The following is a 27,010-nucleotide window of genomic DNA, read 5'->3' as shown; positions in this document are numbered from 1 at the left end:
TGAGTGTCCCCTAATGTGTACACAATAACCAGTCACAGCACACATTTCTCAGAACACGTCCTCCTCTCTAAACAGCACTAAGCATTTTCATGATGACAAGAAGACCTTGTCATTTGCCCTTTGTTTTTTTCTCATGGGTGTACTGGAGTTTTCCAGAAGTCATATAACTTGTATCATACACTGGCAGAGGAAAGCCTATATTAAAATATAGATGTCTTCTAGCTAAACCAGATGTTAAGAGACTTGGAAAAAATACACAATATCACATTTGCTGCTAAAGCTTTTGTTTCAAGTTATTTTTTAATGTTATTCCCATAAATAACATGTTTTATCATTTTTTGTTTTAAAATTATTTTTAAAACTTACTGAATTACTTGAAAAAAACTTTAATTGTATAAGTTGCTATATTATAAACAAAAGCCTCTTTCTTTGGGTTATCAATTTTATACATGTTTTAAGGGACAGAGTCTCACTGTGCTTTCCAGGCTGTCTCTGAACTCCTGGTTCAGAGACCAAATGTACACCATTTTGTGTTCAGGGGCTGAGCACCTGACCCCGCCCCCGGAGTTTCTAGGGAGAGCCACAAACAGACAGCTAGCAACAGTTCCTAGGAGCTTGCACCAGGGCCAACCAATCAGAGCTACAGGTCACAATGACCAGAACAAAGGAAAAGTTCCCTCCTGCTGTCTGGCCCTGGTCCCCTCCCTCACCTAGCCAATCAGCTTAAAGGTCACTCTATTAGCTATTCAAGTTTGTAATAATCACTGTTGCTTCTGTAAAGGGTATAAAAATCCACAGCTTTTGCTGCTCAGGGACTCCTTCTCCAAAGCAGGTAGATCCCATTGCGACAGATTAATAATTTACATCGATCTCAGACTCCGTCTCTCATTGGGGCTTCCAGGAAAAGACTCTCCCGACACGAGTCTTACACTGGGTTTAAAAGATCCTCTGGTCTCAGCTTCCTAAGTACCTGGGACTGCACAACGAAATGATACACACATCCGGCTCTACACAGCATTGCTACTCAAGAGCTGTGATGAGATTCAGAAGGTAATACTGACTTAAAGTGATAAAATAGCAGCATTTGCTGGGTGTTACGGTGTCAAGTTTCTGTCAACTTGATACCAGCTAAAGTCAGTTGAGAGTAAAGAACCTCAATTAAGAAAATGCCTCCAGAAGATCAGGCTGTAGACAAGACTGTAAGGCATTTCTCAATTAGTGACTGATGGGCAAGAGCCCAGCCCACTGAGTGGTGCTATTTCTGTGCTGGAGGTCCTGGTTCTTTAAGAAAGCAGCCTGAGCAAGCCGATAAGCAGCACCCTCCCATGGCCTCTGCATCACCTCCCGCCTGGGTTCCTGTCCTTATTTCTTTTTGATGATGAACAGCGCTGTGGAGGCCAAGTAGACCCTCTTCTTTCCAAGTTGCTTTGGTCATGTTGTCTCACTGCAGCAACAGAAACCCTAAGACAGGTATAAATGTTATCATGGTCACTCGTCATTTTAGATAACCTGACATCTCTTCAAATGACCTATTTGTGATTTTTTGTTTTTTCAGACACGGTTTCTCTGTGTAGCTTTGGCTGTCCTGGACTCACTTTGTAGACCAGGCTGGCCTTGAACTCACAGTGATCCACCTGTCTCTGTCTCCCGGAGTGCTGGGATTAAAGGCATGCACCACCATGCCTGACCATACTTTTTTTTTTTTTTTAAAGATTATTATTTATATAGTATTCTGTCCGAATGTGTGCCTTCACACCAGAAGAGGGCACCAGATCTCATTAGAGATGGTTGTAAACCACCATATGGTTGTTGAATTTAGGACCTGTGGAAGAACAGACAGTGCTCTTAGCCTCTGAGCCATCTCTCCAGCCCATGATCATACTTTTTAATATTTTAAGAATTTTCATACATGTAAAAGCTACCAACTAACCGAGTAAGCACGTCTAAAAATAGGGACCTTTGATTATGATACCAGGACTTGTATTTCTCGATTGGTTATATCTTGTCATATTCATTGGCAAAATTAGAATTTGACAGGTAGCTTTAGCAGGCAAAGTGCTTGGTATGCAAGATCAGATCTTCAGCATGTTTGAGGTTTTTGTTTCAAAGTCTGGTGGCTCACACCGTGCAGTGGTTTGAGTCAGAATGGTCCCCTCCGCTATGATGACACTATTGAGAACTGGGTGTAAAGTAGGGGATGAGGAAGTGTGTCTTGGAGGTTTATCTTGCTCTGGCTCCTTCTTATACCCCTTTCTCTGCTACAGGTCTACAGTGATATGAGTTGTAGCACCACGCCCTCTCCATCATAAGGGACAGAAATCTCTGAAATACAAACAAAATCAATCTGTCCTTCTTTTTAACTATCTTCATGAACAAGTCCCTATTTTCCATTAATAATGGTTAATCTTATATGAAAAAGAAAACAAAGACCCCCAGTACTTACTAATGAATTGTATTTTAATAGAAACATAGCTTATACCATTCATCGAAAAAGCATTTTATTATAAACAACACTTATACACAAAATCAAATAATGTTGATATTATAGTTCTAAAAAAAAGTCTTGGTTTATCTAAAACAGTTGCGATGCAACCTCAACAGTGACGGCTTCACATTTTCCAGTCTCTTGGTCTGTGCACGTCACCTGTAAAGATCCATCCCTAAGGAAATAAATAAATACATTTCTTAAGTCCTCAGTTTATACAAACACAAAGTCTTTCAGGAGGACCTTGAATTTTTCAAAAGAACTTTAAGATATTAAACACGAGCCCAGTATCTTTAAATTTGCACGTGCTGTTTCTTGGGGGCTCTTGGACTTCCTCTAGACCTGAGACCAGAGCTGTATTCCTTGGAAATCCAAGACTTTGATAAAAGCCCCAGACTTTATACAAGCTCAGGATGGTCATGGCAACTCCAAACCCAGGCCATGGCAAGCCCATTCCGTTTACAGAATATACTGTTCCTAAGGTCAAATAGAAATATTTACTTGGATAAAAACGGTAAGATGACCCAGTAGTAAATAAATGGCAACAGCTGAATTAATCAGTAACAGATTTCCTAGAGCTCTTCCAGAGATAAAAAGGGTCCATAGAAAATCCATAATGTTGCTAATGACTTGGTATACACTTCTTTCTAAAGCAGAGGGTCCCACAGTGCAAGTATGGTCCACAGGAAAACTGCTACAGCATTTAACAAATGACTCGCCTAGAGTCATAATAATTAGCCAAACTATGGAGGACCCCAATTTCAGAGAATCTTCATTTTACTGCAAACATTTAATTTTGTACCTTTTCATAGTAAGAACAGCTAATATATCACGTAATCCATTTTCTTTTTTATCTAAATCCTGGAGCACAACCTGTCCATGCAAAAACAAAACAAAAAACAAAGGTAATTCAGTACTTTTTTACTGTAAAGGATCAATGTTTAGGTTTTTTTGGTTTTTGAGCCAGGGTTTCTCTGTGTAACTCTGGCTGTCCTGACTTGCTTTGTAGACCAGGCTGGCCTCAAACTTCCAGAGATCTGCCTGCCTCTGCCTCCCTGAGTGCTGGGATTACAGATGTGGCCACCACACCCAGCTCAAAGTTTAGTTTTTAACTAAAACAAACCTTTTAAAATAGGACAGTTTTCAATTATCCTTCCATTTAAACAGAATTCAGAGGTTAGGGAGTTAAGCCTTGTTAAGTATAAATATCTCATTTAGAGGGGGACTATATAAGACAATTAATGTATTTGTCCCTTTGTTATGTCACACCCAATTTACATGATTGCTGTTAAGAAGCACTGTCCTCAAAAATCAGACTACTTTCAGGGGAGGGAATTAAGCCAGTGCCCACAGTAGCACAGATTACCCTCAAGCATACTTTGCATGTACCCTTAGAATGCTACCCATTTCAAGAAATATACAGTTTTTGTTAACATCTGTCAGTAATGAGTGTTATGAGAGTCTTATCATTTCTTAGTTTCTGAAAGACTGGTGTGCCAATACAGCCAAGTTAGGAGTTCGGCATTGCTTCCCAGCCTGTGCAAAGATCAAGTTTGATGATTTTATGAGTCACTGTCCAGTGCCTCATTTGGAAAGGAGGCACAGGACAGACAGGAACACTCTCTTCCCAGCTTAGTGCCACACACTCCTGCAATTCCCTTTCTTCTTTTTCCTGAGTCAGGGTCACTGTGTGCAGCTCTGGTTGTCCTCAAACTCCGAGACATCCACCTGTTTCCTCCTCCCAAGTGCTGGGATTAAAGGTGTGGGCCACTGCTGCCCAGCCTTCAATTTTCTTTTTAAAAAATTATTTTATCTTACTTTTTGTGTGTGTGTGTGTGCACATGTGTGGGCTCGAGCTTTGACAGGAGGTCAGAGGGTAACTTGAGGCAGGTGGCTCTGTTTGAACATTACTTTATCAGTCACCTGGTAGTTACCAAATGGAAAATTTTATCTTCTTCCAGTTACCTGATTACTACGATGAGCCAAAAGGCAGAGAAACAGTGGAAACACAGGCTGGTTTCGTTCTTATGCTTTCAAACGAAAGATCACTTATTTTCTCTCACTTTGGAAAAATGAGTAAGTAGAAGCAATTTATTCATAAGGATGTGACAGACTACATCTCTTTTGTATTAATGGGGAGGTTAACTGGACCAACTTCGGAAGAAAAAGCCAAGTATTTGCCTAGGGCAAAGTCATAGTGTCCAGTATTTACTTACCTGTGCAAACTTGGTCTCTTCTTTAGCAGAGTTCTTCCCCTCAGACTCATAGAGTTCAAGGCAAACGGAAGCTATACTGCCAGGGGCTTGTAGTGTGTGCTGTCTCCGAGCTGGCAGAGGAGTCCCGGATGGAAACAGTACTGTGAATCTGTTGGCACCCGATTCATCAACCCCCTAAGGAGCAGGAGAGCACGCTGGTTTTTATCTTTACAATTGAATATAGCCCCCGTCACTCCTGCTGTGGAGGATATATAGTCCTCACTGACAGTCCGCAAAGTAGGGAGAGGAAACACAGGCACAACCCTAATTCCACCTCCCTTTTTAATTACATTCTGATACATAGCTCTCTCTACATATGCTAGAAGGTGGGGTTTAGAGTTGTTCTTTATCTTCTTAGAAACGAACAGGTTCCACAGATATGTAGTGAGACTGCATAAAGAATCCATAACTATGTAATTACTAGTCTAAATTTCAAGTTCTTCCTGTACCTGTTACAGGACTTATTACACATTACCATATAGATGAATACTTAGAGCAATTAATTTGTAGGAACTTTATGTAAACGCACAGAAAACAAAACACACCTTAACTAAAATATCCTTGGCTGAACACTCTATCATGAGAGAGTCGTCCCCTGATGTGCTCTCTTTCCCAACAAGAATCCCAGCCTCTATGGCTGCACCGATAGGGATGACCTCATCTGGAGGAATGGAGCTGAGCAGCTGCACAGCCGGGAAGAGGTCTTTAATCAGCTGCTGCAGCCTTGGGATTCTTGAGGAGCCGCCACACAGCACAACCTGAGACAGGAAGAGCAGGGTGAGACCTGCACCACAAGAGGCCTTGTTTGACATGTTACCTAACAAACAAACGAACTTAATATATCTTTTCCTCTAAACAAATTTAAGATACAAATCATACTATAAGATACAGAGCTTATGAGTGCTGTGGTACAAAGTTTAAGCATTAAGTCAACTGAACAGGAGGAATAATTAACATTCTGAGCTATCCCAACATTTTATAAAAGATGTTTACATACATTTTGTAACCAATATTGTTAAATCTCTTCATAAGAAAACCACACTGTTTTTTTGCTTTAGCATTGATGGAGAAAGATGTTTTCCGTTAGTACAGAACTCTGCTTTAAGCTCTTAGTATCTATCTGACTAAACCTCATCTCTGGAGCACTTCACGTAGAGGTGCTCTGTAAATCCCCAGGTTCACCCTGACTCGTCCCATCAGCACCCGAGACTCTGCACCTGCAGAGTGCTGACCACATGCAGCCCGGGAAGGGACACCAGTCACTTATCTAATCATCAAACATCGACGTGACAGAAGCTCAGAACACTAAGGCTCCTGGACAAGTAGGATGCGACAAGGGGCACCGCACCTATCTGCAAGTGAGGGTGTGAGAAGTACCAGGTTTTTGTTCTTTAAAGTGGGTTTGCCTTTAAGAAGAAAAAATTTCCTTAAAATTTTATCATCCTAGTAAATACAGAACAAAAATGTACAATGTCTTAAAAATTCTCATATTCAACAAAAAGCTTTATTAGTAAACTATAACTCCCCCTCCTAACCAACCAACCAACCAACCAAATAACCAAACAAAAAAACAAACCCAAAAACTCTGGAAAATGTTGTCTTCTAATATTTCATTTAGGATGAAAACTACATAGCATTACTATTGACAGTAAGCAATCTAATTTTAAAAACTAGGTTTTACTTTAAATAAATTATTAAGTAACAAACCAGAGAAATGGGGTTTCTTCTCTAAACTTACATTTGAATAGAAAATAGCTTTGCTTTACACTGTAGTCTGTACAGTAACATGGCTCACTGCCTTTTTTAGCACGTAAGGGGCGGGCAGGACCTGGAGGAGGCTGGGGGGTAGCAAGGGTTTCATGTAGCCTGAGCTCATGTCTGACGCTCTGTATTTAAGGACTACCCTGCACTCCTAACTCTCCTGCCTCCATCTTCCCAAGTACTACAATTCCTGGTGTGTGCCGACAGCGCAGGGCGCTAATTATTTGTTCTTGCTACTAAGGTTTGTAAAAGAACACCTGAAGATGCAGACCATGCTGACCTTCAGTGCACCCGTGAATGGTAAATGTCTTAATGCCTATGAAGCCCAATGGTCCACTCCCTTTCCCTGTAAGAGGGCTGACCATCATCCTGTCAGGCCCGTCTAGGAGCCCGACGGTGCACACGGTCATACCACATGTAAACAGAAGCATGAGGGTGGCAGATGTTCACAAGTGTGTTCCACCTCTTTCTCCACTCCAAGGGGTGGGAACTGCACATGGCTGCTCCTTTAAGCTACGCCCTGCAACTGTGAAGCCAAGGGAACAGCCACGGAAGCAGAGCTTCAGCCACTGTCTGCCACTCACATGTAACCTAAGCAAGCAAATGCTTGCTCTAAAAAGGCACCGAGAGTGCAGTTCTTACTGCAGCAAGGGCAAGCGACGAAAGACAGTTCTGGGTTTTTAATTCTTAAAAACCTGTATATCCACAGCAACAGTCTAAGGCTTAAGCAATTCAGAGTTGTACTGTAGTGACAATTACATGACAGAACCCCAAGACAAATGAAGACGGGAACGGACCGTCTACAGTAGGCTTCGGTGTTCCCTGGGTTACATACACCCCAGCCACCGACCCCACGAACCCTCAGAATCAGCTACACTCTTTACTTCCATTGGGAAGTCTTGCCAGATTCTCAGAAGAAAACACGGCCCAGACAATGAAGCTGCGATTGAGCAGCTGTTTCCACTGAAATGTACTTTAAGGCTGCCAGCACCACAAGCCAGGCAGAATCTAAACGGATTCTCATCTACTGATAAACTAACATAAACCACGCTAAACCTCATAACATACATATCTCCCAAGCACTTGCCCCTATGATCCTTGGAGACTTCTTTCTTTCCCTGTCTTTTCTTTCTCTAAACTGTCAAACTTGGCTCCGCCCCCTCTCCATGAACTCCCGCCTTCCACTTCCTGTCCTTCTGCCCAGCTTATTGGCTAAACAGCGTTTTATTGACAGTTGTTACATCCACTCAAGACATTCCTCCACAGGCCCCCAGAGGGAAGGTCAGAGCCCACACTCAGGTCATAAAGGAGTAGCCCTCCTGGGGGACAGTAGGCATCCTGGGAGGGCTGCTACTAGTGGGCAGGTGCTCCAGGGAGGCAGAGCTGTCATCCATGCTGCTGAGGGCTTTCCCATGACACAATTGCCCATCTTCCTGTAAGTTATCCCCCAAATTCAGAAACGATCCTCAAGGTCCTCGGGAAATCGCTTCATCTCTGGACTTGAGAGTCTCAGCTTATCACACTGGGGCAGATGGCAGTGTCTACCTCAGAGCTAATGGCTAGTGGTCAACAAGCACAGTGCATGGTCACAGGACACACTTCAGTAATCTGTCTGTCTCACATAGGGATAAACATATTATTGGAGGGGAATTATTCTGGGTTTAGTTTTTGTGGGTGAAGAAACAAAATATACACATACATATGTGAGTTTACTAGATCTTTAAACATTAACAAAAGTCCAGAAACAAAATATTTTTCTACAGTTATTCCCTAAATTCTAAACCTGAAATTGTTCCTAAAACAAATTAAGAAAGGATAAAGTGTTACCTTGTTAATATCATCTGCTGTAAATCCACTTTGACGTAAGAGTTCTCGGACGGCTTCTATACATTTGTTAAAGAGCGGAGAACAAAGAAGTTCAAATCTTGCTCTGTATGTGCAGGTGTGACCGTGGGTGGGAGAGAAGAGGGCAGAGCAAAGACTTAGTGCTGTCTGGCTTCTTAGAAGAGTGACAGGCTATTAAGCTGTCTCTGTGTGTGTGTTCCCGAGTTATTTACCTACATGTCTGAAAATACTTGATATCCAATTCAAAGGGAGGGTCATCTTGCTCATGACAGACCAATAAGCATCCAAAATATAGCTAAGAAAATACACAAATACATGGCATGCCCAACAGTAGTAAATCCACTGACCCTAATAAAAATCACCATTTGGACAATTTTTCTATTTTCATATGTCCAAATGTTAACAATTATTCCTAGTTACTTCCCATTACTGTCTGAGATGATATATTTTTTCCTGTAGCATGTTTATTTTTACATATGTGACTTTTAATAAAGAAAAACAGAATTATTTTTGGAGTAGCCTCATTGAATTTTATATTCCAGGTAATAACAATGAGTCAAGATATTACAGATGCATTTGAATAGTAAATATGTTCAATAGTTTAAAATGCTTTACTCAGTGTCATTGTACAATTTTGTAGGTTAATAATGTTTGACCCTTGCTTATACACTCATGTAACTGAATTCATGATTATTGACTACTGAGGTGAAGGAAATGATATAATAATATCCAGCCTGTTCTAAGAAAGTTGCACACTGACATGTAATATTGAGACAGATTCCATCTATGAAAACTGTACTGCCTCATTTCATATTCAAGTGTTTTTTTAAGTTACTACATTTTATTAATAAACAGCAAAAAAAACCTCAGTAATCTCTATTAAATAATGGAAAGTTCTACAACTTGCCAAGAGTGGCGGTTCTCTTCTGCAGTCCCTGTGTATCTAATTCCTTTTCCATTTCCTTATCTGTGTGTGTGTGCACGACGCATATGTAAAGATAGAGGGCAACTCAGGAGCTGATTCTCTTCCTCCATCATGTGGGCCTCAGGGACCGAACTCAGGCCATGGAGCACCTTTGCCTGCTGAGCCATCGTGCTGACCCACGCTTATTTTATTAAACGCAGGTGAGTGATTTCAAATTTTCTTACTTACAGATACTAAACATACTTTATGGTTGAAATAGTTTGGATAAATTCCTCAAAGAGATATGACAAAGTTCATTTCCTTTTTATACGGATAGGAGTAAGCAAGCACACACCTTTTGAGTGCTTGAACAATCTGGAAATAGAAACAACGTGAAGCTCCTCCAGTTCTCAAGAGATGTCCATGCACTTTAATGCCTTTTCTGTCCTTTGGGCTGCGCTAAAGAGCTAGCCACTAGCCACAGCGGCTCCCAAGGCACTGAATGTTTCCGTCTGACCAGCGTGACTTTAATTCTAACTGTGCTTCCAAGCAGTGTGCTGCCAGACGCTGGGAAACCACAACACGCTAACTAGTTGTTGCTAGTAAACGTGTAGTGTGAACGACAGGAGCAGCGTCAGCCTTCTGCCTTGTGCTTCTGGGTAAAGGTGCAAGCACTTGGGTCACTTAAAAGACAAGGCTATTAAGCACTATTTCTGCACATTAAATCTGTGTTTGCTAAATGTCATAAAGATGATTAAAATATAAAACATTGGCTAGGAATGTGGCTCAATTTATAGAGGGTTTGCTTATTAGCATGGCTGCAGTCCTGGGCCCTGCTACTGCACAACCTGGCACCGTGGTGCATGCCTGGAGTCCCAGGATTGAAGAGGTAGATGCAGAAGGACTACGAGTTCCAGGTACCCATAGCTACTGTGAGCTTGAGGCTAGCCTGGGCTACATGAGACCCTGTCTCACAATACAAAACAAAGGGTTGGGGAGATAGCTTGGTGAGCAAGCGCACTTGCTCTGCAAGGGTGAGGACCTGAGTTCAAGTCCCCAGCAACCACAAAACAGGGCAGGGCGGCATGTGCCTATAATCTCAGCATCAGGGAAGGTGGGGGGGGAGGGGGGTCGGACCACGGATAACTCTCTTGAGAGCGCTCACAGGCCAAGTAGCCTAGAGAAAACCATGAGCATAGGACATGTCAATCTTCAATGAAAAACAACACTTACAGAGCAGGGACTCTGACGTCAAACTGTAACAACTATTTAGCCTGATTAAAAACAATGAGCTCCAAGTCTGTAGACAGTGAAGCACCCTCACTACAGATAACTAAGGAGAGAAAGAAATGCTGCACACTGGAAAATTACACATGGAATCTCTGAAATGTCTCTCGTATATCAGTTTTACCTGGAGACATTGCAATCAAAATCTTGACCTTCATACAACGAATCTACGAAGCAATTGGCACTCCCCAAAGTTGACAGCGAATGTTTGGCCACTTCAGCGCTGTTCATCAATTTCATCATGGCTCGGGCATTTCCCCTTACGTCATGTTTGAACAACCTAAAAATGTAACATTTGAAATGTAAAGGTCCTGGGTCATTTATAATTTAATGCCACTAAAATCTAGAGACCATTAGAACAATAATGAATTAATCAGATGCTAGGAATGTGGCTCCTAATGCTGTCACATGTTCCTAAGCATGCTGTCTGCGTCCTCTCAGGAACAACAATTAACCAGTTTGTATGCGATTCTGAATGGCTGTACTAAGTAACCATGATCAACTATACTTTGCGTTAGAGGCTATTGCAGGTGTGACAATCAGACCAGAGCATATGTGTGTCACTTACAGTCACCACAATCGCTGTGTATGGTGTGAGCTGGGTGCTTCCTCACGTGTAAAACAATGTGTAAAATTAAAGTCTCTCATATCCAGTGTGGGTGACTTCAAGTAATGACCAATTTTTTGTTAAGCAATACCTTTATAATAAAAAGCAGTACATGTTTTTACTCTACGTGGGAATTCAACCTGTAAAAAAAGAAGAATCAAGCTGGCCTCGAGTGTCCCCTGCCCTGCCTTGCAGGTGCTGGGACTGCAAGTGTGAATTATCGTGCTTGGCTTAAAAGGAGCACTGCGCTGCTAGTGACCTGGCCTCTGCTTCTGAGGTCATGAGGACACCTGGGTCTCCACACGAGGAGGAAAATACATCTTCCTTTGTTCAGAAGAGTTTAAAACCCTGGGATAAAGGCATGGCCGGGCTGTTAAGAGTGTATTAGGCCTGAGTCTAGCTCCCGACCGTAGCTGAGCTGCCACTCCAGCCACATGGATCTTAGAAAGGAAAAGAAAAGTGTAAATTAGGAAAACAAAGCAAAATAAGCCAAAGAAACCCATGAGGTGAAGCTGCAATTGGAATGGATGTGGTACTCACCTCTGGAACTCCGACGCCAGGTACTGTGCCAAGGTTGCTGTGAAATGTGCACCCCCTATGTCATCACTGGTGGTTGTTGAGAGAACCCGATACATCCCACTGTTAACTTCCATGATACTGAGTGATAGAGATGTTCCTCCAAGCTTAAATACCAAAACATTGCTGAGAGAGAGAGAGAGAGAGAGAGAGAGAGAGAGAGAGAGAGAGAGAGAGAGAAGGGGGGGCGAGAGAGAGATTGAGAGAAAAGGGTAACTCATCTGAGGAGCACATTTTAAAGCCAGACTATACTTTTAAAGCCTTTAGTATGAATCTATTCTCAAATGACAATGAGGAAAGATTGCAGCCCAGATGAGTCATCAGCTTGTCCCTAGTCACCAGTGGCTACTCAGCCTTTAACTCACATTGTTCTGAAAAACAAACAAACAAAGCTCCTTTTGGCCCATCATGCTAAAGAAACTATTTTCTGAAGGACTAGACTTCAAGACACTAGCTTTTCTTTCTTTCTTTCTTTCTTTTTCTTTTTTTTTTTTTGGTTTTTCGAGACAGGGTTTCTCTGTGTAGCCTTGGCTATCCTGGACTCACTTTGTAGACCAGGCTGGCCTCGAACTCACAGCGATCCGCCTGACTCTGCCTCCCGAGTGCTGGTATTAAAGGCGTGCGCCACCACGCCCGGCAACTTTTTTTTTTCTTCTTCTTCTTCTTTTTTTTTTTACTAGCTTTTCAAAGTAAAGCAAACAAGGGTTTCATGATTATTATCAATCCAAATAGAACCAAGCACAGATATCCCATTAATATTATACAAGTTACGACAACAGCCGATAGGTCCAAAATACAGGACACTAGAAGCCAACTCCCCACTTCTTATATATCAGAATTCATCATTTCTAAACTTTTACATTAATCTGGTTTACCTTAAAACAATTTCCGAGTGATGTATACAGAGTTTCTCTAAATGTGAGAAATTTGGACAGGGTCAAACAATTTGCAAAGGTTTGTTAGGATTCTGCTTCATCTGCCCAAGTGTGACGTCACTACTTACCTGCTGTGGGGCGTGGCCCTGGCCAAGATTATAAAAGGCCAAATCCTCCTCATGCTCTTTCTTTCTCTCTTACCCCCTTTCTTCCTCTCTATCTTCCCCTCTGACCTACCTCCTTTCTCTTTTCCCACCTGTGTCTCTGTCTCTCTCTGGAGTACCCTCCCCTCTTTCCTTCTCCTCCATGCTCATTTAAATAAACCTCATATAATATAATGTCTGTGGCCTGGCATCTTATTATCATATTTTTTAATTATTAGAAGGCTGCCACCATATCTAGATTAATTTCTCTAACATGCATGGACATCAACTGTTAAAGTAGCATCAATTGTTTCTAAACATGTCCAAGACCCGGAAGTGGCAATAGTGCTTCAGTGTTACTTGGAGAGTGGGTCACTCTATAGTTAGCCAATTTCCACAAGAACATGAGGGTGACAGGAAGATGTGCTGCTTCCCCTTTCCCTGTTTCCCATCCCCAGCTGCTCAGACCTATGTGGTTCCGTACGTAAAGGCTGGCGCCATGCTTATGGACATAATTACTATAATCGCATTGAAAGCTAGAGATCCAGTGTTTACCTCTTCCCGGTGGGACAGTCTTGTCCAATCCCATAAGCAAGAAGAGCTGCAGATGGTTCGTGTATTAGTCGCAACACGTTAAATCCAGCGGCGCCAGCAGCTTCCCTGTGAACAATCGCTCTCAGTGAACTTCATATCACATGCTCAGTCCTACATTGGAGCTGAAAGGCTCCTGCGCTTGCAAATGATACTCCACAAGAGACAGTGCAAGGAAAAACACGTGCAAGGCAAGCGACTGGAACTACTTCTGTTTACAAATACACTGCTCAGAGGCTGGGGCTTCCTCTCTCCCTCTTTTGGCTTTCCTAGACAGGATTTCTCTGTATAAAAAGCCCTGGCTGTCCTGGACTCACTCACTTTGTAGACCAGGCTGGTCTTGAACTCAGACATTCACCTGCCTCTGCCTCCTGAGTGCTGGGATTAAAGGCATGTGTCACCACGCCTGGCCAGAGCTTGTTTTCTTGACACAGTAGTTTGTGCTTATATTGAATATGAAAAAAATAAAATAGTCATGGCCAGTGGGGGTGGCTCAGTCAGTAAACAGGCCTGCTGCACAAGCATGAGGACCTGGGTTTGAATCCCCAGCACCCATGTAAAACACAAACGTGATGGTGCTTGTCTGCAACCACAAACCACAGTACAGGGCTGCGTGTGTGTATGTCCGTTCCATATAAAACACAAGTGTGATGGTGTGTATCTGTAGCCACAGTGCAGGGCAGGGAGTGAGTGAGTATGTGTGTGTGTGTGTATGTGTGTGTGTGTGTGTGTGTGTGTGTGTGTGTGTGTGTGTGTATGTGTGTGTGTGGTGAGTGAGTGTGTATGTGTGTAAGTCAGGAGGCAGGGCAGGATCTTAGGCACTTGATAACCAGGAGCCCAGGCCAATGGTGAGTGCCAAGTTCAGTGAGAGATCCTGTCACAAGAGATAAGGTAGTAAGTGACAGAAAGCCTCCAAAGGTACCAGCAAACACATATGTACTACGCATGTGCAGATTACACACAAAAATAGAAAGAGATGGGAAGACAGCTCTCAAAAATATCTATTTTCTTCTAAAAAGTTTATTTCGGGGAGCCTCTGGCCCCTGAATGGCTGAGCAGTACCTGGACTCCTTATTGCTCAGAACATCCCCCTCTGAAGCAGTACCACTCTGACAGAATTAGAGTCACTTCTGCGAGGTCAGAGCTGCACTGCACTCATCCCTGGGCAGTCTACCTGAATACAATGTACCTTATAAGGTAAAGGAACCCAGTAATTTTTACTGAATGAAGAAAGCAAATAAATGTCATGATTACAAATTTTAGGAAGCAATCAAAACGTCTACAACATTGTGTAATCTTCTGATTTCTTTGCTGTGGGCTCACAGATAAATGTGGCAGTTCTTTGCTTGCCAATGCACAGGCGGAACACTACCATAGGGACTTGGGAAAATAGCTTCTACCTGCTAAAGGGAAGCATTCTCCTAATCTCTGGCTCTTCCATTAACATATGCCTGTGCTGCCTGTCAGTATGTAAGGGCTATGGGAGCTGCTTGGCGCCTTCATTCTCTAGTCAACAAGTACCTGTTAGACACTTCAAAGCCCCCCCCCCCCCAGCTTACAGATTCCCCTCCTTCAAAGCACCTGTTTCCCTTTAAAGCCCTAACCCCCTCCCCCATTCCCTCCGCTTCCCTGAGAGGCAGCCCCAGTGGTGTGGAATACACTTCCATTCATTTAGTAATCACTTCGGTTTTTTCTTTCTCTTACAACATTCTTATGCATTTCCAACATAAGCCTCAATTACATGAAGCAGGCAAACTGATTCATAAACAACAGTTTAATCTGGTAGTTAAAACAGTTCCCAATCAAAACAGCTAAGAGGGCACAGGGCATCTAATACTAAGTTCTCTTCAAAAAAAGAAACACTAACGACATTACCATGAGATATTTATAAATGCCACTGTACCGCAGAAGCAATCTCCAAACGGAACTTTACATTTTATCACTGAGTGTAATGTATTTCTTTTAACTAACCAAGTTAAGAGAGTTACACTTACCCCAGAGCAGATTTTTGCTTTTCTCCAAAATCAAACGGCACAGTAATAACTACTTCATTTGCATCTGAGCCCAAGACAGAATGTGCCGTTTCTGTACATTGAAAAGCAAACACGAATAAATATATTGTGATGATGCACTGTAAGTGATGTAACTTTCTTGTAGTTTCCTAATTGAAGCCAAAGATTTTTCTCACTAAACCTTGGCCCCAATTCTGGCCCCACCCCACCCCTGTCCACTCCCTCCTGTGGCTCTTAAGTCATGCACTGTTTCTTATGGTTTTCATGATGGTTTGTGGACCCAGAAGCAGGCACTTTCCAACAACCCAGGCTCTTCAGCTTTGGGCTGTCAGAAATCTAAGTTAGATGGGCCCAGGGTACTAGTTTCAAAGACATTCATGTGAAGAGGCTCCAAAAAAGGACTGCCTTGCCTCTCACAAGATTTCTTTCTTTCCCCAAGACAGGGTTTCTCTGTGTAGCCCTGGCTGCCCTGGAACTCGCTGGATAGATCAGGCTGACTCAGAGAGATCACCTTGTACAGATCTGCCTGCTGGGATTAAAAGCTCCTGGAGAGATGGCTCAGCAGTTAAGAACTGAGTGCTCTTCCAGAGGGCCAGGGTTCAATTCCCAGCACCCACATGGCAATTCGCAACTGTCTGTAACTCCAGTTCCGTGGGACCTGACACCCTCACACAGATGTACGTGCAGGTAAAACAACAATGCACATGAAATAAAAAGAAATTATTAAAAAAAAAAGAAAAAAAAAAAAGGGCTGTGCCAACACCACCATTCCTTATAAGGAACCTGGCCCAACCCTTTCACATTACAGCTTGAACATCTGGAAACTGCAGTGTTTCAAAGCAATGCTCAACAAGTTTTTGGTTTTGGAAAGTTTTGAAGTTCAGAATTTGGGACTAGGGATTAGCCCGACCTCTGCCACTAGACAGGGACTCACTGAGCAGCCCTGGCTGGCCTAGAACTCAGCTCTACCTGCCTCTGCCTCACAGGTGCTGGGATTAAAGATGTATGCCACAACTCCACCCGCGGATTAGGTATTCCTAACTGGCAGATGCTATATAAATATCTTCAAATTTGAATATCTCTGAAATTTTATATACCTCTGGTCCCAAGCATTTCAGGTATGCGCTGTCCTTACAGGGAAGGTTAAGGCCAGAGCCAAGCAAAATCTACTTTAGTTCTAACTGCTAATTTATGGACTCACTCGCTGTTTTCCTTCTCAAATCTTTGTGTGTGTGTGTGTGTGTGTGTGTGTGTGTGTGTGTGTGTGTGTCTTTAACTTGCTTAGAACTCTACAAGTAGGCCAAGCCAGCCAGCCAGCAGTGTCTGTCTCCACTGGGAATCACTGTCCCAACTCTTTTAAGGTTAAGTTAAGGGATCATTTAAAGTTAACCGTTGGGGGCTGGAGAGGTGGCTCAGTGGTTAAGAACATGCATTGTTCTTGCAGAGGACCTGAGTTCAATTCCCAGCACCCACATCAAGTAGCTCACAACTGCTTCTAACTCCAGCTCCAGGGGAAGTCGCAAAACCAACCAAGTTAGCAGTTAACTTTTGCGTAGTACCTTTCATTTTACTGAATATGAGTCTGGCAACATCTTCTGGATTAACAAACTTTGTTTCTTCTCCAGTATCTATTTCATACCGCAATTTCCCATTTTTCTCAATGACCTAAAATAATAATAATAATAATAATAATTATACCAAACATAAATAAAAACTGTAAATGAATTTCAGTTTGTACTGGATGTCATGACCTTTGACAATTAATGACTTTGAGTAGGTGAGAGATTGAAAGAGCCATACTCAAAAAAAAAAAAAAAAAAGAAAGAGCCATACTCACCGAACATTTACTTTCTGAGATATATTTCTGAGCCTGAGGGTCGGCAGAGCTGTTCATAAAGAGATATAGATACCTCAGCATTAAAAAAATATTGTAGATATGTAAGGTTTAAAGAAGTTGTTGCTTTTCACACCACTGAATAGAAACATCAACTAAATTATTAAGTTGCTCAATAGTAGCACAGAAGCTTGAATTTAATGGAGGATTTACAACAGCTTTAATTGTTATTCACTGCATTTGAAAGTACTTAACTGTTGTTCTGACCTGGCCAAACATTTCTGAATGAATTTGAATACTGTATCTAAAACTCTGCACTTTCACACCTAGGATCAGAAGACCCAACTACTAAGATACAAAGGACAAAAGGAAGTAAGACTGTAAACTCAGGTGCGGTAAAGACCTAACCCCACATTTGTTGCTTGGTTTTTATACATGAAAACTAATACCCCAAACCAAAATTGAGCCAAAGTATAAACTCTATATATGGAGAGTTGTACTCTTTTATGCATACACCAAAAGACATTATAGATTAATGCCCCGTGTAAAATGCAAATAACTACATGAAATTAAAAAAAAAATGGTTGCTACTAAGATGTTAATACCAGTGTGTGCAGCTGTCACTATTTCCAGGCCTCATAATACCAAGTGGAACAGGTAAGGTGTTCATTATTTTAGAGAAATGTTCTGAGATGGGTAGTTACTTACAGGCTAACAGGGACAAAGGCAGGACTGACTCCACCCACTCCTCAGTAGCCTCCCACTAATGCTGTAAACAACCACTCTACTTCTGCTCCTCAAACAGATGGGAGCTCTGATTAATTTCATGTAGAAATGAAAACAAAACAGTCTGCTCCTTTCTAGTGGTCTAAGAAGCTCTGACTGTTCTCTACACCAAGTCTCTAAGGCTGAATAGGAGCTGAAAATGAATAGTGGCCAACAGCGAGCAGGGGTCATTTGAGAACGCTAACCCCTACCACCCGAGGGGACAGAAAGGGTTTTTAAATAGGCTAATTTGGTTTACAACTGTGAAATCACATGCAGGCTCATCTTAGCTTTCTTATCATCTAAAAATTGAAAATTAGTCACAGCTAACTAATAGTGTAACTGGCCAGCAACTAGATCTACAGTGTTGGGTTTAGTCATCCCCCTCCCAGCCCCCGACCCCAATGAATCTGCCTGGCCTTCCTATTTTCTAAAGCATATGGACTTCATCCCAGATATTTTAAGGGAGCGCAAGAAAAGACAAAGTGTGTGCAGAGAGTAAATTTGTCCCTGTTCCGTGTAATTCTTGTGTGTTCAGAGCAGAATTTACTTGAACTGGCCAGCAACTTCTCCCGACTGCGTGGCCTGTAAGCTACTAACCAACAGCACAGGAGCATCTTCCAGGAAGGCTAGTTCAGGGAATGACAGAACTCTTAGAACTTCATTTCTTAGTTGTCTGAGGACAGGACGCCCACGTAGCACAAGGGCAAGACACACATAAATGACACTGGAGACTCACACAGACACACAGAAAGCAAGACGAAGTGGCAAAGGATTTAGTTACCATCAGAAAATAGTGGACAGACCCACAACTACACACAAGTCAAAACTTTATTTGTACACGCCAGGATTAAGTTAGGTAACAGACAAACAAAGGTGCGAGGCTGGTATGCACAGCACCTCACTCACACTGTGGCCTTCAGGAGGTGTCGGTCCTACCAGCGCACCCCAACGTTTTATCAGCATGCCCTGTCCACTTTCCCAAATATCTCTTAGGGTTATCAGGGCCCCTGGTTTGGCAGCACCAGCACCCAAGTGCCCTGCGGTCTCCTTTTCCACTCCTGTTACGTTCCAGTGGCTACACATCTAACTGTACATTCATCAGTGTGCTGGCCCTCACAACACCCCTGTGAGGTAGGTAGGACAGGCAGCTGTTAGATGAAGAGCCTGAGTTACAGATGGTGAAAGGCTTGCTGGAGGAGGTAAAGGGTAAGCCTGAGACTCAAGCAGGACCTCAGCCTGCTCTCCCGGGCTTGGCTCCACCACTACAGTCTCCTTTATTGCTCTGCATGTTTTCTTGTTAATGCCTCAGGACTTTGAAGTTTATTCCTTTATTTTGGTTTCTCTGCCCGGTTAGGGTTTCCAAAAATCCCTCACATTTAACTCCACTTCTGCTCCTTAGCATTTCTCCCATGTCAAATAAATGCCCATTTACATACTCTGTCACCATCAGATTTCTACAGCATAGGCCTATGTCTCCTTCAAGTGCTTCTGTTTCCTCCAGAAAACATTATCTACATTCGTTTTATTTGGTTACAACATATATGCATCTTTCCATGTCATGGTCTAAACACAAGAGACATCATACACTTATATATGTATCCACTTCAATGAAAGTAAGGCATCTACGGATGGCCACCATCAATAAACATCAGCACTATAGAGGGTGCCCTTAAATGCCACCGTAAACAGTATTTCAAACATCTACTAATAGCTGCTCCATCTTTACCTGTACTGTGTTACCTAAAAGTTAAAACTGAAAGGTACTAGAAACATTACCTAGTAGAAGTTCCTCAACTTAGAGATTAAAGAAATGAGGCACAAAAGGGGAAGAGGCTGTGACAGAGCTGGGGGCAGGGAGCTCCCCCAGACCCCAGTGTTTCACAGCTAACACTGCTCATGGAGCAGGGCTCATTCCGGCAGCAGCTTGCTCTTGGCCACCTAGCCATGGTTCCACGGAGGTCCCACAGTTTTTTGTCCTTTTCTTTACTAATTTATATTTCCAGCTTCCATGTAAGCACCTGACTACAATGTACACCGCCCCCCTGAAAAAAAAATAAAACCAAACAAGCAAACAACGACGACAAAAAAACCAAACCTCTCAACATACTTGCCCATTTTCTCCAAGCGTCCTAATTGCAGAAGGGCATTTAAATCCCCAGACTCTTACCTGTGTTTTCTAGAGTACTACAAGACCCACTAAGAACCAGCTCTCACAGGGCAACGGGATGCTGAGGGGAGTGCACTGGTTCAGGGCTGGTGCTTAAACAAAGCTGTGTCTGCTCAGAGGCTGCCTAGCATCCTCTAAGCTAAAGGACAAATGAGCGGCTCCCACTATATCCGCCAACCCTACCAACTCTTGTTGGAAAAAAAAGGTACTTTGGAACTAGACTTGCCCTCAATAACACGTTAGGGCCCAAACCCTGCATCAACCTGTAAGAAACAGAAGCAGCCACAGGCAGATTGGAAAGTTATAATCTGGGTTGTTTCCATGCTCACATGGCAACCACAACATAAACACACAATTTATGAATTTAAGGGGCTCAAATAATACAAAATCCAAAGAATTTCCTTACACTATTTTCCCATACTGAAGTATAGCAATACCAAGCATTTACCTCCCACAGTGCTCACTGAGATCCTCATCTCTACAGAGAGCAGGAACTAGTAAAACAAGGCAAGGGAAGCTGGCGGGACTAAGTGCTTGCTAGTAGGTATGTCAGAGATACAGTCGCGAAAATGTAGGAGACCGAGACACAAATACAATTGTGCCGAGACTAGTTGAGCCATGGAGAGATTTAAGAACTTAAGATCTCAATCTAAGAGGCAAATTAATTAAACTGATAAAGGTTCAAGCAGTGACGGATACTGCTACACCTCTGCATGTTGTAAAACGGAGGTTACCGCATTCACCACCCCAGCTTACCTCAGCCAAGGGCAATCGTGTTAGTAACTGAACATGTGCATAGTGCTTTCAAACTTGAACCCTTTCGCATCTAAAAGCTACTGGACCCTCACAACAACCCTGTGAGGTAGGCAGGGCAGGAATGACTGTGATCCCCCTTGACAGATGAGACTGTTGTAGAGGTAAAGAAAATTGCTTCACACGAGTGGGAAGCCAGAAAAAGGCAGCTCGTGGACTTGTCTGCTAGGCCTTTCCGTTAGTGGAAGATCTTAGGAAAAGGAACTCACTACTGTTGTGCGTACTAACAGTTCGTCTCTCCTGGAACTGGGGTTCAGAAGGCAGCTGTCAGAAATAGGCTTGTACCAGCCTGGGACACATATCCATTCCATCAGCTCCTAGCTTTTGGGATTTGAAATCAACCTCTGAAGCACCTTCTCAAGCCCTAGCTGAAAAGCAGCGGTTGCCTCTTCTACTGCTGTTGCCAGGCGTCTGACGGCGATGACAGCATCCCTGCGCAGCTCGTTAGCAGTGTCTTGCTGGGCACTGGCCTCCTCACCAATAGCGATCAGCCTGTCCAACTTCTCTTCCTCTCTCTTGGAGAGCTCTCGTGCCAACCTCCTGTTCGCTGCCAGCTCAGCTGCAATGGTCCTGGCCACCGAGCGCCTTTTTTGCCTTGCCCACCGTGGAGGGGGCTCACTGGTCAGGGCTCTGTCCCTACCAGAGACAAAAGCAACTCTGGAAGAGGAGCCTGGATGCTGTGCTGTGGAGGCTGCCCCAAGAGGGTTTCGGCTGGTGCTGGTGCCAGGATTGGGTTCCCTCGACACACTCAGGCTGGTCATGGGGAGGCTCTGACAGGGAGCAACTGCACCTCTGAAAAGGTGGTGGGAGCTGCTGTAGCTGAGGGTCCCTTGAGAGCACCCTGAAAAACAAAGCCACAGTGTTGCAAAGAGGACACTCCTGCTAAGGGAATGCTTGCAGCCAGCCACAGAGTTGAGACAGTTACAAAAGCAGCGTGGCTCTTGGGAAGGCCGCTTTCTGCAAGGAGATAATGTGGATAGTTTGGCTTCTTTGATCATCAATAAAACTGACCCTGTGTGTTCCCCAAGACGCTTTCTGTGGGGGCTGTCCATCCGATTCGTTACCCCATGTATTCCAAAGTAGCCATTACAAATAATGCCCGACACCAGACATAGCATTCAGGGTTGGAGCTGACATGCACAAGTGATGCCCAACTAGTGTGCTTTGACAGAGCACGTCTTTACGTGTGAAGAGTTTGACTATATAGCTAGGATCCTAGCTAAAAACCTGGAGTACTCTAAAAAAGGGGGTTTGATGAGACAGAAATGAGAGCTATGCTCAAGAGGGTGCGGTCCAAACTCTAACACTATTTGGGGCCAAGTGCCTCTAAGACCCCATCCCTTGTGCGTGGGAGTTACCTGCGCCCGAGGATCCATCATCCCAGGAGTCCTCAAGGTCGCTGGCGTCTTGCATCCGGTCACTGATGCTCAGCTCACAATCCTCATCTGATTCCTTAACTGTTTGCAAAATACGCTCCCGGCCAGCTGCCTGAGTCCTTTGCACTTCCCGAGTGCTGGTCCCCTCTTGTCCTGGGGTGTCAGAGGTCACCAAATCCTGACCACAGTGCTTAGCCCAAGCAGCAGCAGCCTCCATTACGTTGTCTGGGTCAGTCACTATCTGACTTCGAAGAAGCTGATCCAGCGTATCATAAAACGGGCAGTGAGGTGGCTCTCCCATACTGGTGGTGTGGGCGACATAGGCCTTTAAATATAACGCCTTCAGGACTTTAAACTTGGAGCGACACTGGCGTTCGGTGCGGCGGAAGCCTTCCTGCTGCATCCGCTCAGACACGGCCTGATAGACATCTGCATTATGGTGCATTGTCTGGAGGCGCCGGATGTACTCTGCCTCGCCTAGGATGGACAGCAGAGTTCGTGTCTCCTGGCTGGACCACCGGATGCCGGCACTGCTACTGGTGGTGGCCATAGTGGGCTGGGAAGGAGGGGCTACCGAAGCAAGCTCCTGGGCAGCAGGGTGCAGTTTTGGAGGCGTGGGGAAGCTCTGTGAGTTCTCAGCATATTTCCAGGAGCCAGCCGGGTCTTTCCTCTCGGGGCTAATTGCTGAGAAGCCAGGGCTGAGGAGCACACTTCTGGCTGGAAGGCCACAGGGGAACGAGAGTTATAGGGAAGGCGTAAGGGGCATTCTGGCAGCAAGATAACAGTGCTACCTGCGTGTAGGCCACGGCTTCGCGAGTTCACCCATCCATGGGAAGTACTGGGCTACGGGTTTCATGGCTTGGTGACAAACGGACTGGCTCTTCTACAAAGGGCTAAATGCATCCGAGGCTGAGAAACTGATATGACCATGTTTTATAAAAATGACAGTGCTCCAACTAAGTAGTTGGGCCGAGGAAGGAAACAACTTGAGTGAGGTAACTATCTCAGGTGAGGCACTGGCAGGGCTGTGGGAGCGGCATGTCTGAACGGTACTCGGCTTTTACTCACTGTGGTTCATTTATTGTGGTGTAGCTATGTGCTACCCATGTGACCCACTACTGCATTCTTGCTAGATGCATTTAACTTTCCAGGCGTGCAAAGTGAGCTTAAGCTGGTATAAGAAATGACAGTCGTGGTAGCATGAAGGGAACAAATCAGAACACCACTGGCTTCCAGGGGGTAGATATTAGATATGCACGTTCTCTGTCTTGACTGAGTCAACATTAGTGTCCTGGTTGCGATGCTCAGGTACAGTCTCGCAGAGTGGTTCCACTGGGGAAACACTTAACCTAATAATATGCTAGTTGCTCTCTCCAAGGGGGGGGGCAGGTGTTACTTTACAAAAATTACTGGCTCCTCAATGACTCTGGCTTCAAGATTTATCACAACTCTCCACTTATGATTCAAAAACATTTGATGGCAATTTATTTTTAATATGCTCAGTAATAACTATTAAAGCTAAAGGATATGGAGTATAATTGTATCACACACACAGACACACACACAATCGTATCACACAGACACACACACACACACACACACACACACAATCTGAATTTGTTCCTAAATACTGTGATATCACGTTCAGTATGCTAAATGGGCAAGAGCTAATAAAATAAACATGCACAAGTAAGTGAAGTATTAAATTTAACTAATAATCTCCAAATTTCAAAATCAACACAAGAAAATGTCTAAGATTTACATTCTAATTAGATGAATTAGAAAAGACACAGAAGAGCTAAGGATTAGAAGTCCTGACCTGCAGGCTTATCTAATTCACCTTTTTAATGTGGAAAAGCCACAAATTCCATGTGCCTCGACTTCCTCATCTGTAAGTATCAAAGGATAATGCCTGCCCAACCCATTTCTATGCAGATGTTGAGAGGATTGAATAGAACCACAGATGCTAAAGCACTCAAACACTGTTAATTACTACTACTCCACTGAAAATGAAAGGGCCCTAATTATTATGATAATCTGTAATTTGAGGAGACAGAAGTCTGGGGAAGCAAGCCTCTATAATCTTGTAATTAAAGTCACAACAAATGATTGACCTGATTCTTAAGATATTAATTAAGCTGTTTCTCCAATGATTATATTTGTGAGTCAACTGGAAAAAAAATCAGTTCCCAGAAAGTATCACAAAGGGCCCCAAGGAGGAAAATCAAAAGCAGCTACATAAATTATGATCAATAAGAGATTTTGCTGAACTCAGTTATCATGCAGAGAAAACTTCAAATTCCAACAAAATTATTCAAGTTCACTCAGTTAAGAAAAAAATGCAAAAAGCCCAAAGTATCACTTGTGTGGCGGTGGCTGCACACGCCTTTAATCCTAGCACTCAGGAGGCCGAGGTAGGTGGATTTCTGTGAGTTCGAGGCCAGCCTGGTCTACAATAGCCAAGGCTACATAGAGAAACCTTGTCTCAGGAAAAACAACAACAACAATAACAACAAAACAAAGTACCACTTGTGACTGACACAAATGACGAAGAGTGAACGTTGGCTTTCATCAATACTTCAGACCTGTTAGCAAGAAGCCAATTTCTGAGCAAACCCACTGGGGTCCTCTCTGAAATGACCACCATCAAGCAAACTGCAATTTCTCTAGTTTTGTTTTGCATTACGCCTAGAACTTACGAACATAATTTTTTTTTTTTTTGGTTACCATCTCTTAAAGTACTTTATATCATACCTTCTGCCAAGGATCTGCTTCACTTTCACAACCGTGCTTGAAATATTTCTTATTCTACTTTGCTTTGCTGCCAGGCCGACCACCTGAAAAAGAGCAGCATATTAACTACAGTGCATGCAACTTTTCACTATTTAAAAGGACAACCCGCCCCCGCTCCCCCCCCCCCAAAACGAGGGTAGTAGAGAGTACCTGTTCATTTTCTGAGTAAGCAACGATGGCTGGTGTGACTCTGTCCCCTGCGTCGTTTGCAACCACATCCGCCCGGCCATCCTGAAGAAAGACATGCCAGGGTTAGTTTTTTCACGTTGGAATACACAATCTCATTGGACACATCTGCACATTTGTAGTGGGTTTTACAAGAGCCTTGTACCTGGCCATTTATTCCGGAGTGATGGTCACTTAGGCCCTGAAGTACTCTTTTATAAATAATCAGTGTCTGTTCGCTGGGATTAATTGATTTGCTCTTCCTTTGGGAATTTCGGAGCCTCTACGTGACCTTAGTCACAAGACATTCCAAAATAGAAAGTCTTGCAATGGCTGATAATTGTGTAGGTAATGGTTCCTTCAGACAGCTCCTATATCAGATGAGAGGTTTTGGTATTTGGGAATTGCTTTGCTAAAAGACCTTTTGTGTCACAATCAATAAAAGGGCTCCTGCTAGGCTACAGGGGGTTCGGTCCTCAGAGACCTGCTGGACCAGGCTACTTGCAAAGCCTAAGTCTTCCAGCGTCTCTTTGGTTGTCCTGCCTAACTCAGAACACCAACGGCAGGTTACTTTGGCATTTATGCCAGTGTTACTTTGCCATCTACGTGGAAAGAAAAATAGGTACATCAGTCTTTTAACTGCCACTATTAGTTTCTAGATTTTAATAAAAGGGTTTTATTCCGTGCACCCCCCACTCCCGCATAAGTTCTGTATAGTCAACTGGATCAAATATACACACTCTACACACAATAACTAGCAAGCATGGTAACCCAGCTCTCCCACAAATAAACCTTTCCCTCCTGCTTTCCTACAAACGCAGTAGCTAATCCCTTGGGACTTTCCATATAAGCCACATATGGCTTAAACCCGATGCTAGCAGAGGGCAAATTCCTTGTCATCGTTCCTCCTTGCCTCGATATTCAGGAGAAAAAGCCATGGCTCCTTGTTAAGTTTTCAGTTCTAGAATCATCAAGTGTGTACTGCAGTGTCAACTCTTAACTAGGTACCCGTCTCTCTGCAGCAGTTCCACAGTGCTTCGGGTTGCCCACAAATTCCAAAGACCTCCCACCTCCGGGAATCCCGTGCCCGTGACGTCACCGTCACCTCTTGAGAAATAAGTTGTCCCTCCGGCATCCAGAGGGGTCCTGACATCCAGGGCATCTTTATAAGAAAGATGTCCTCCGCCCCCGGGGACTCCTCCAGGCATCCTGAGGCTCTGACGTCTTCTGAACCCTTCTGGGCATCCTATGGCCGGAGCCTCCTAAGTGCACCCCGCAGGCTTGAGGTCCCCGAGACTCCTCCGGTATCCCGTGGCCTTCCCATACCTGAAACTCCTCAAAGGTGACAGCAGCCCTAACGTCCCAGGAGGGCATCTCGGAGTGCCCGAGATCCCCTCCGCATCCACTCTCCACGCAGCGGGCTTGGCTGTGGAGAGCGAGCCAAGAATCCACAACACTTGTCACTTGCTTGAACGCAAGGTTCCCGGGCCGATGACCCGGAGCCCGGAGAACAGGGTGGCCGCCACGAAACCCAGAGCCAGCTTCCCAGTCTCACCTTGTAGACAGCCACACAGGCCGATGTGCAGCCCAGGTGCACGCCGATCGCCGCCATGAGGCGGAGACCACGGCAGCTCAACGAGGGGAGCCTTCAGCAGCCACAGCTAGTTTCCCCGTAACAAGCCCATCAGGCACTGCGGAGACTTCACGTTCCCGCCCGCCTACAGCGTCCGGTCCGCGGCGCCGGCCTTCCGAG

The 27,010-nt window shown here is 43.9% G+C and overlaps 2 protein-coding genes and 1 long non-coding RNA gene across 5 annotated transcripts; 1 reads left to right on the top strand and 2 right to left on the bottom strand.

Moving 5' to 3' along the window:
* The first annotated feature begins 1,056 nt into the window (after positions 1 to 1,056).
* LOC311597575 lies at positions 1,057 to 8,319 on the top strand. The gene is made up of 3 exons (XR_014779268.1): positions 1,057 to 1,470; positions 4,447 to 4,561; positions 6,743 to 8,319. It is a non-coding gene; the product is annotated as an uncharacterized lncRNA (long non-coding RNA).
* Positions 2,440 to 26,996, bottom strand: HSPA14 (heat shock protein family A (Hsp70) member 14). Of its 2 annotated transcripts, XM_084781784.1 has the most exons (14): positions 26,813 to 26,995; positions 25,243 to 25,323; positions 25,054 to 25,136; positions 17,179 to 17,227; positions 16,901 to 17,006; positions 15,324 to 15,414; positions 13,294 to 13,398; positions 11,685 to 11,846; positions 10,662 to 10,817; positions 8,329 to 8,431; positions 5,286 to 5,498; positions 4,702 to 4,875; positions 3,288 to 3,358; positions 2,440 to 2,660 (listed from the first exon to the last, which is right to left on the bottom strand). In XM_084781784.1, exons 1-14 carry the CDS (start codon positions 26,867 to 26,869, stop codon positions 2,573 to 2,575), a joined length of 1,539 nt encoding a protein of 512 aa, XP_084637910.1. In that variant the 5' UTR covers positions 26,870 to 26,995; the 3' UTR covers positions 2,440 to 2,572. The 2 variants fall into 2 exon arrangements, with proteins under 2 accessions (XP_084637910.1, XP_084637911.1); XM_084781785.1 differs by lacking the exon at positions 3,288 to 3,358 and having other exon boundaries at positions 26,813 to 26,996.
* On the bottom strand, positions 18,754 to 25,299 carry MSANTD7 (Myb/SANT DNA binding domain containing 7). 2 transcript variants are annotated; one of them, XM_084781796.1, is made up of 4 exons: positions 25,243 to 25,299; positions 25,054 to 25,136; positions 22,282 to 22,776; positions 18,754 to 21,764 (listed from the first exon to the last, which is right to left on the bottom strand). In XM_084781796.1, exons 3-4 carry the CDS (start codon positions 22,742 to 22,744, stop codon positions 21,241 to 21,243), a joined length of 987 nt encoding a protein of 328 aa, XP_084637922.1. In that variant the 5' UTR covers positions 22,745 to 22,776; positions 25,054 to 25,136; positions 25,243 to 25,299; the 3' UTR covers positions 18,754 to 21,240. The 2 variants fall into 2 exon arrangements, with proteins under 2 accessions (XP_084637922.1, XP_084637921.1); XM_084781795.1 differs by lacking the exons at positions 25,054 to 25,136; positions 25,243 to 25,299 and having other exon boundaries at positions 22,282 to 22,990.
* Positions 26,997 to 27,010: the final 14 nt, after the last annotated feature.

This window comes from Acomys minous, assembly GCF_964271855.1.
Source record: "Acomys minous genome assembly, chromosome: 5".
NCBI lineage: Eukaryota > Metazoa > Chordata > Mammalia > Rodentia > Muridae > Acomys > Acomys minous.
Note: the sequence above shows the minus strand (reverse complement) of the source record. Positions and strands in the feature narration are given on the sequence as shown.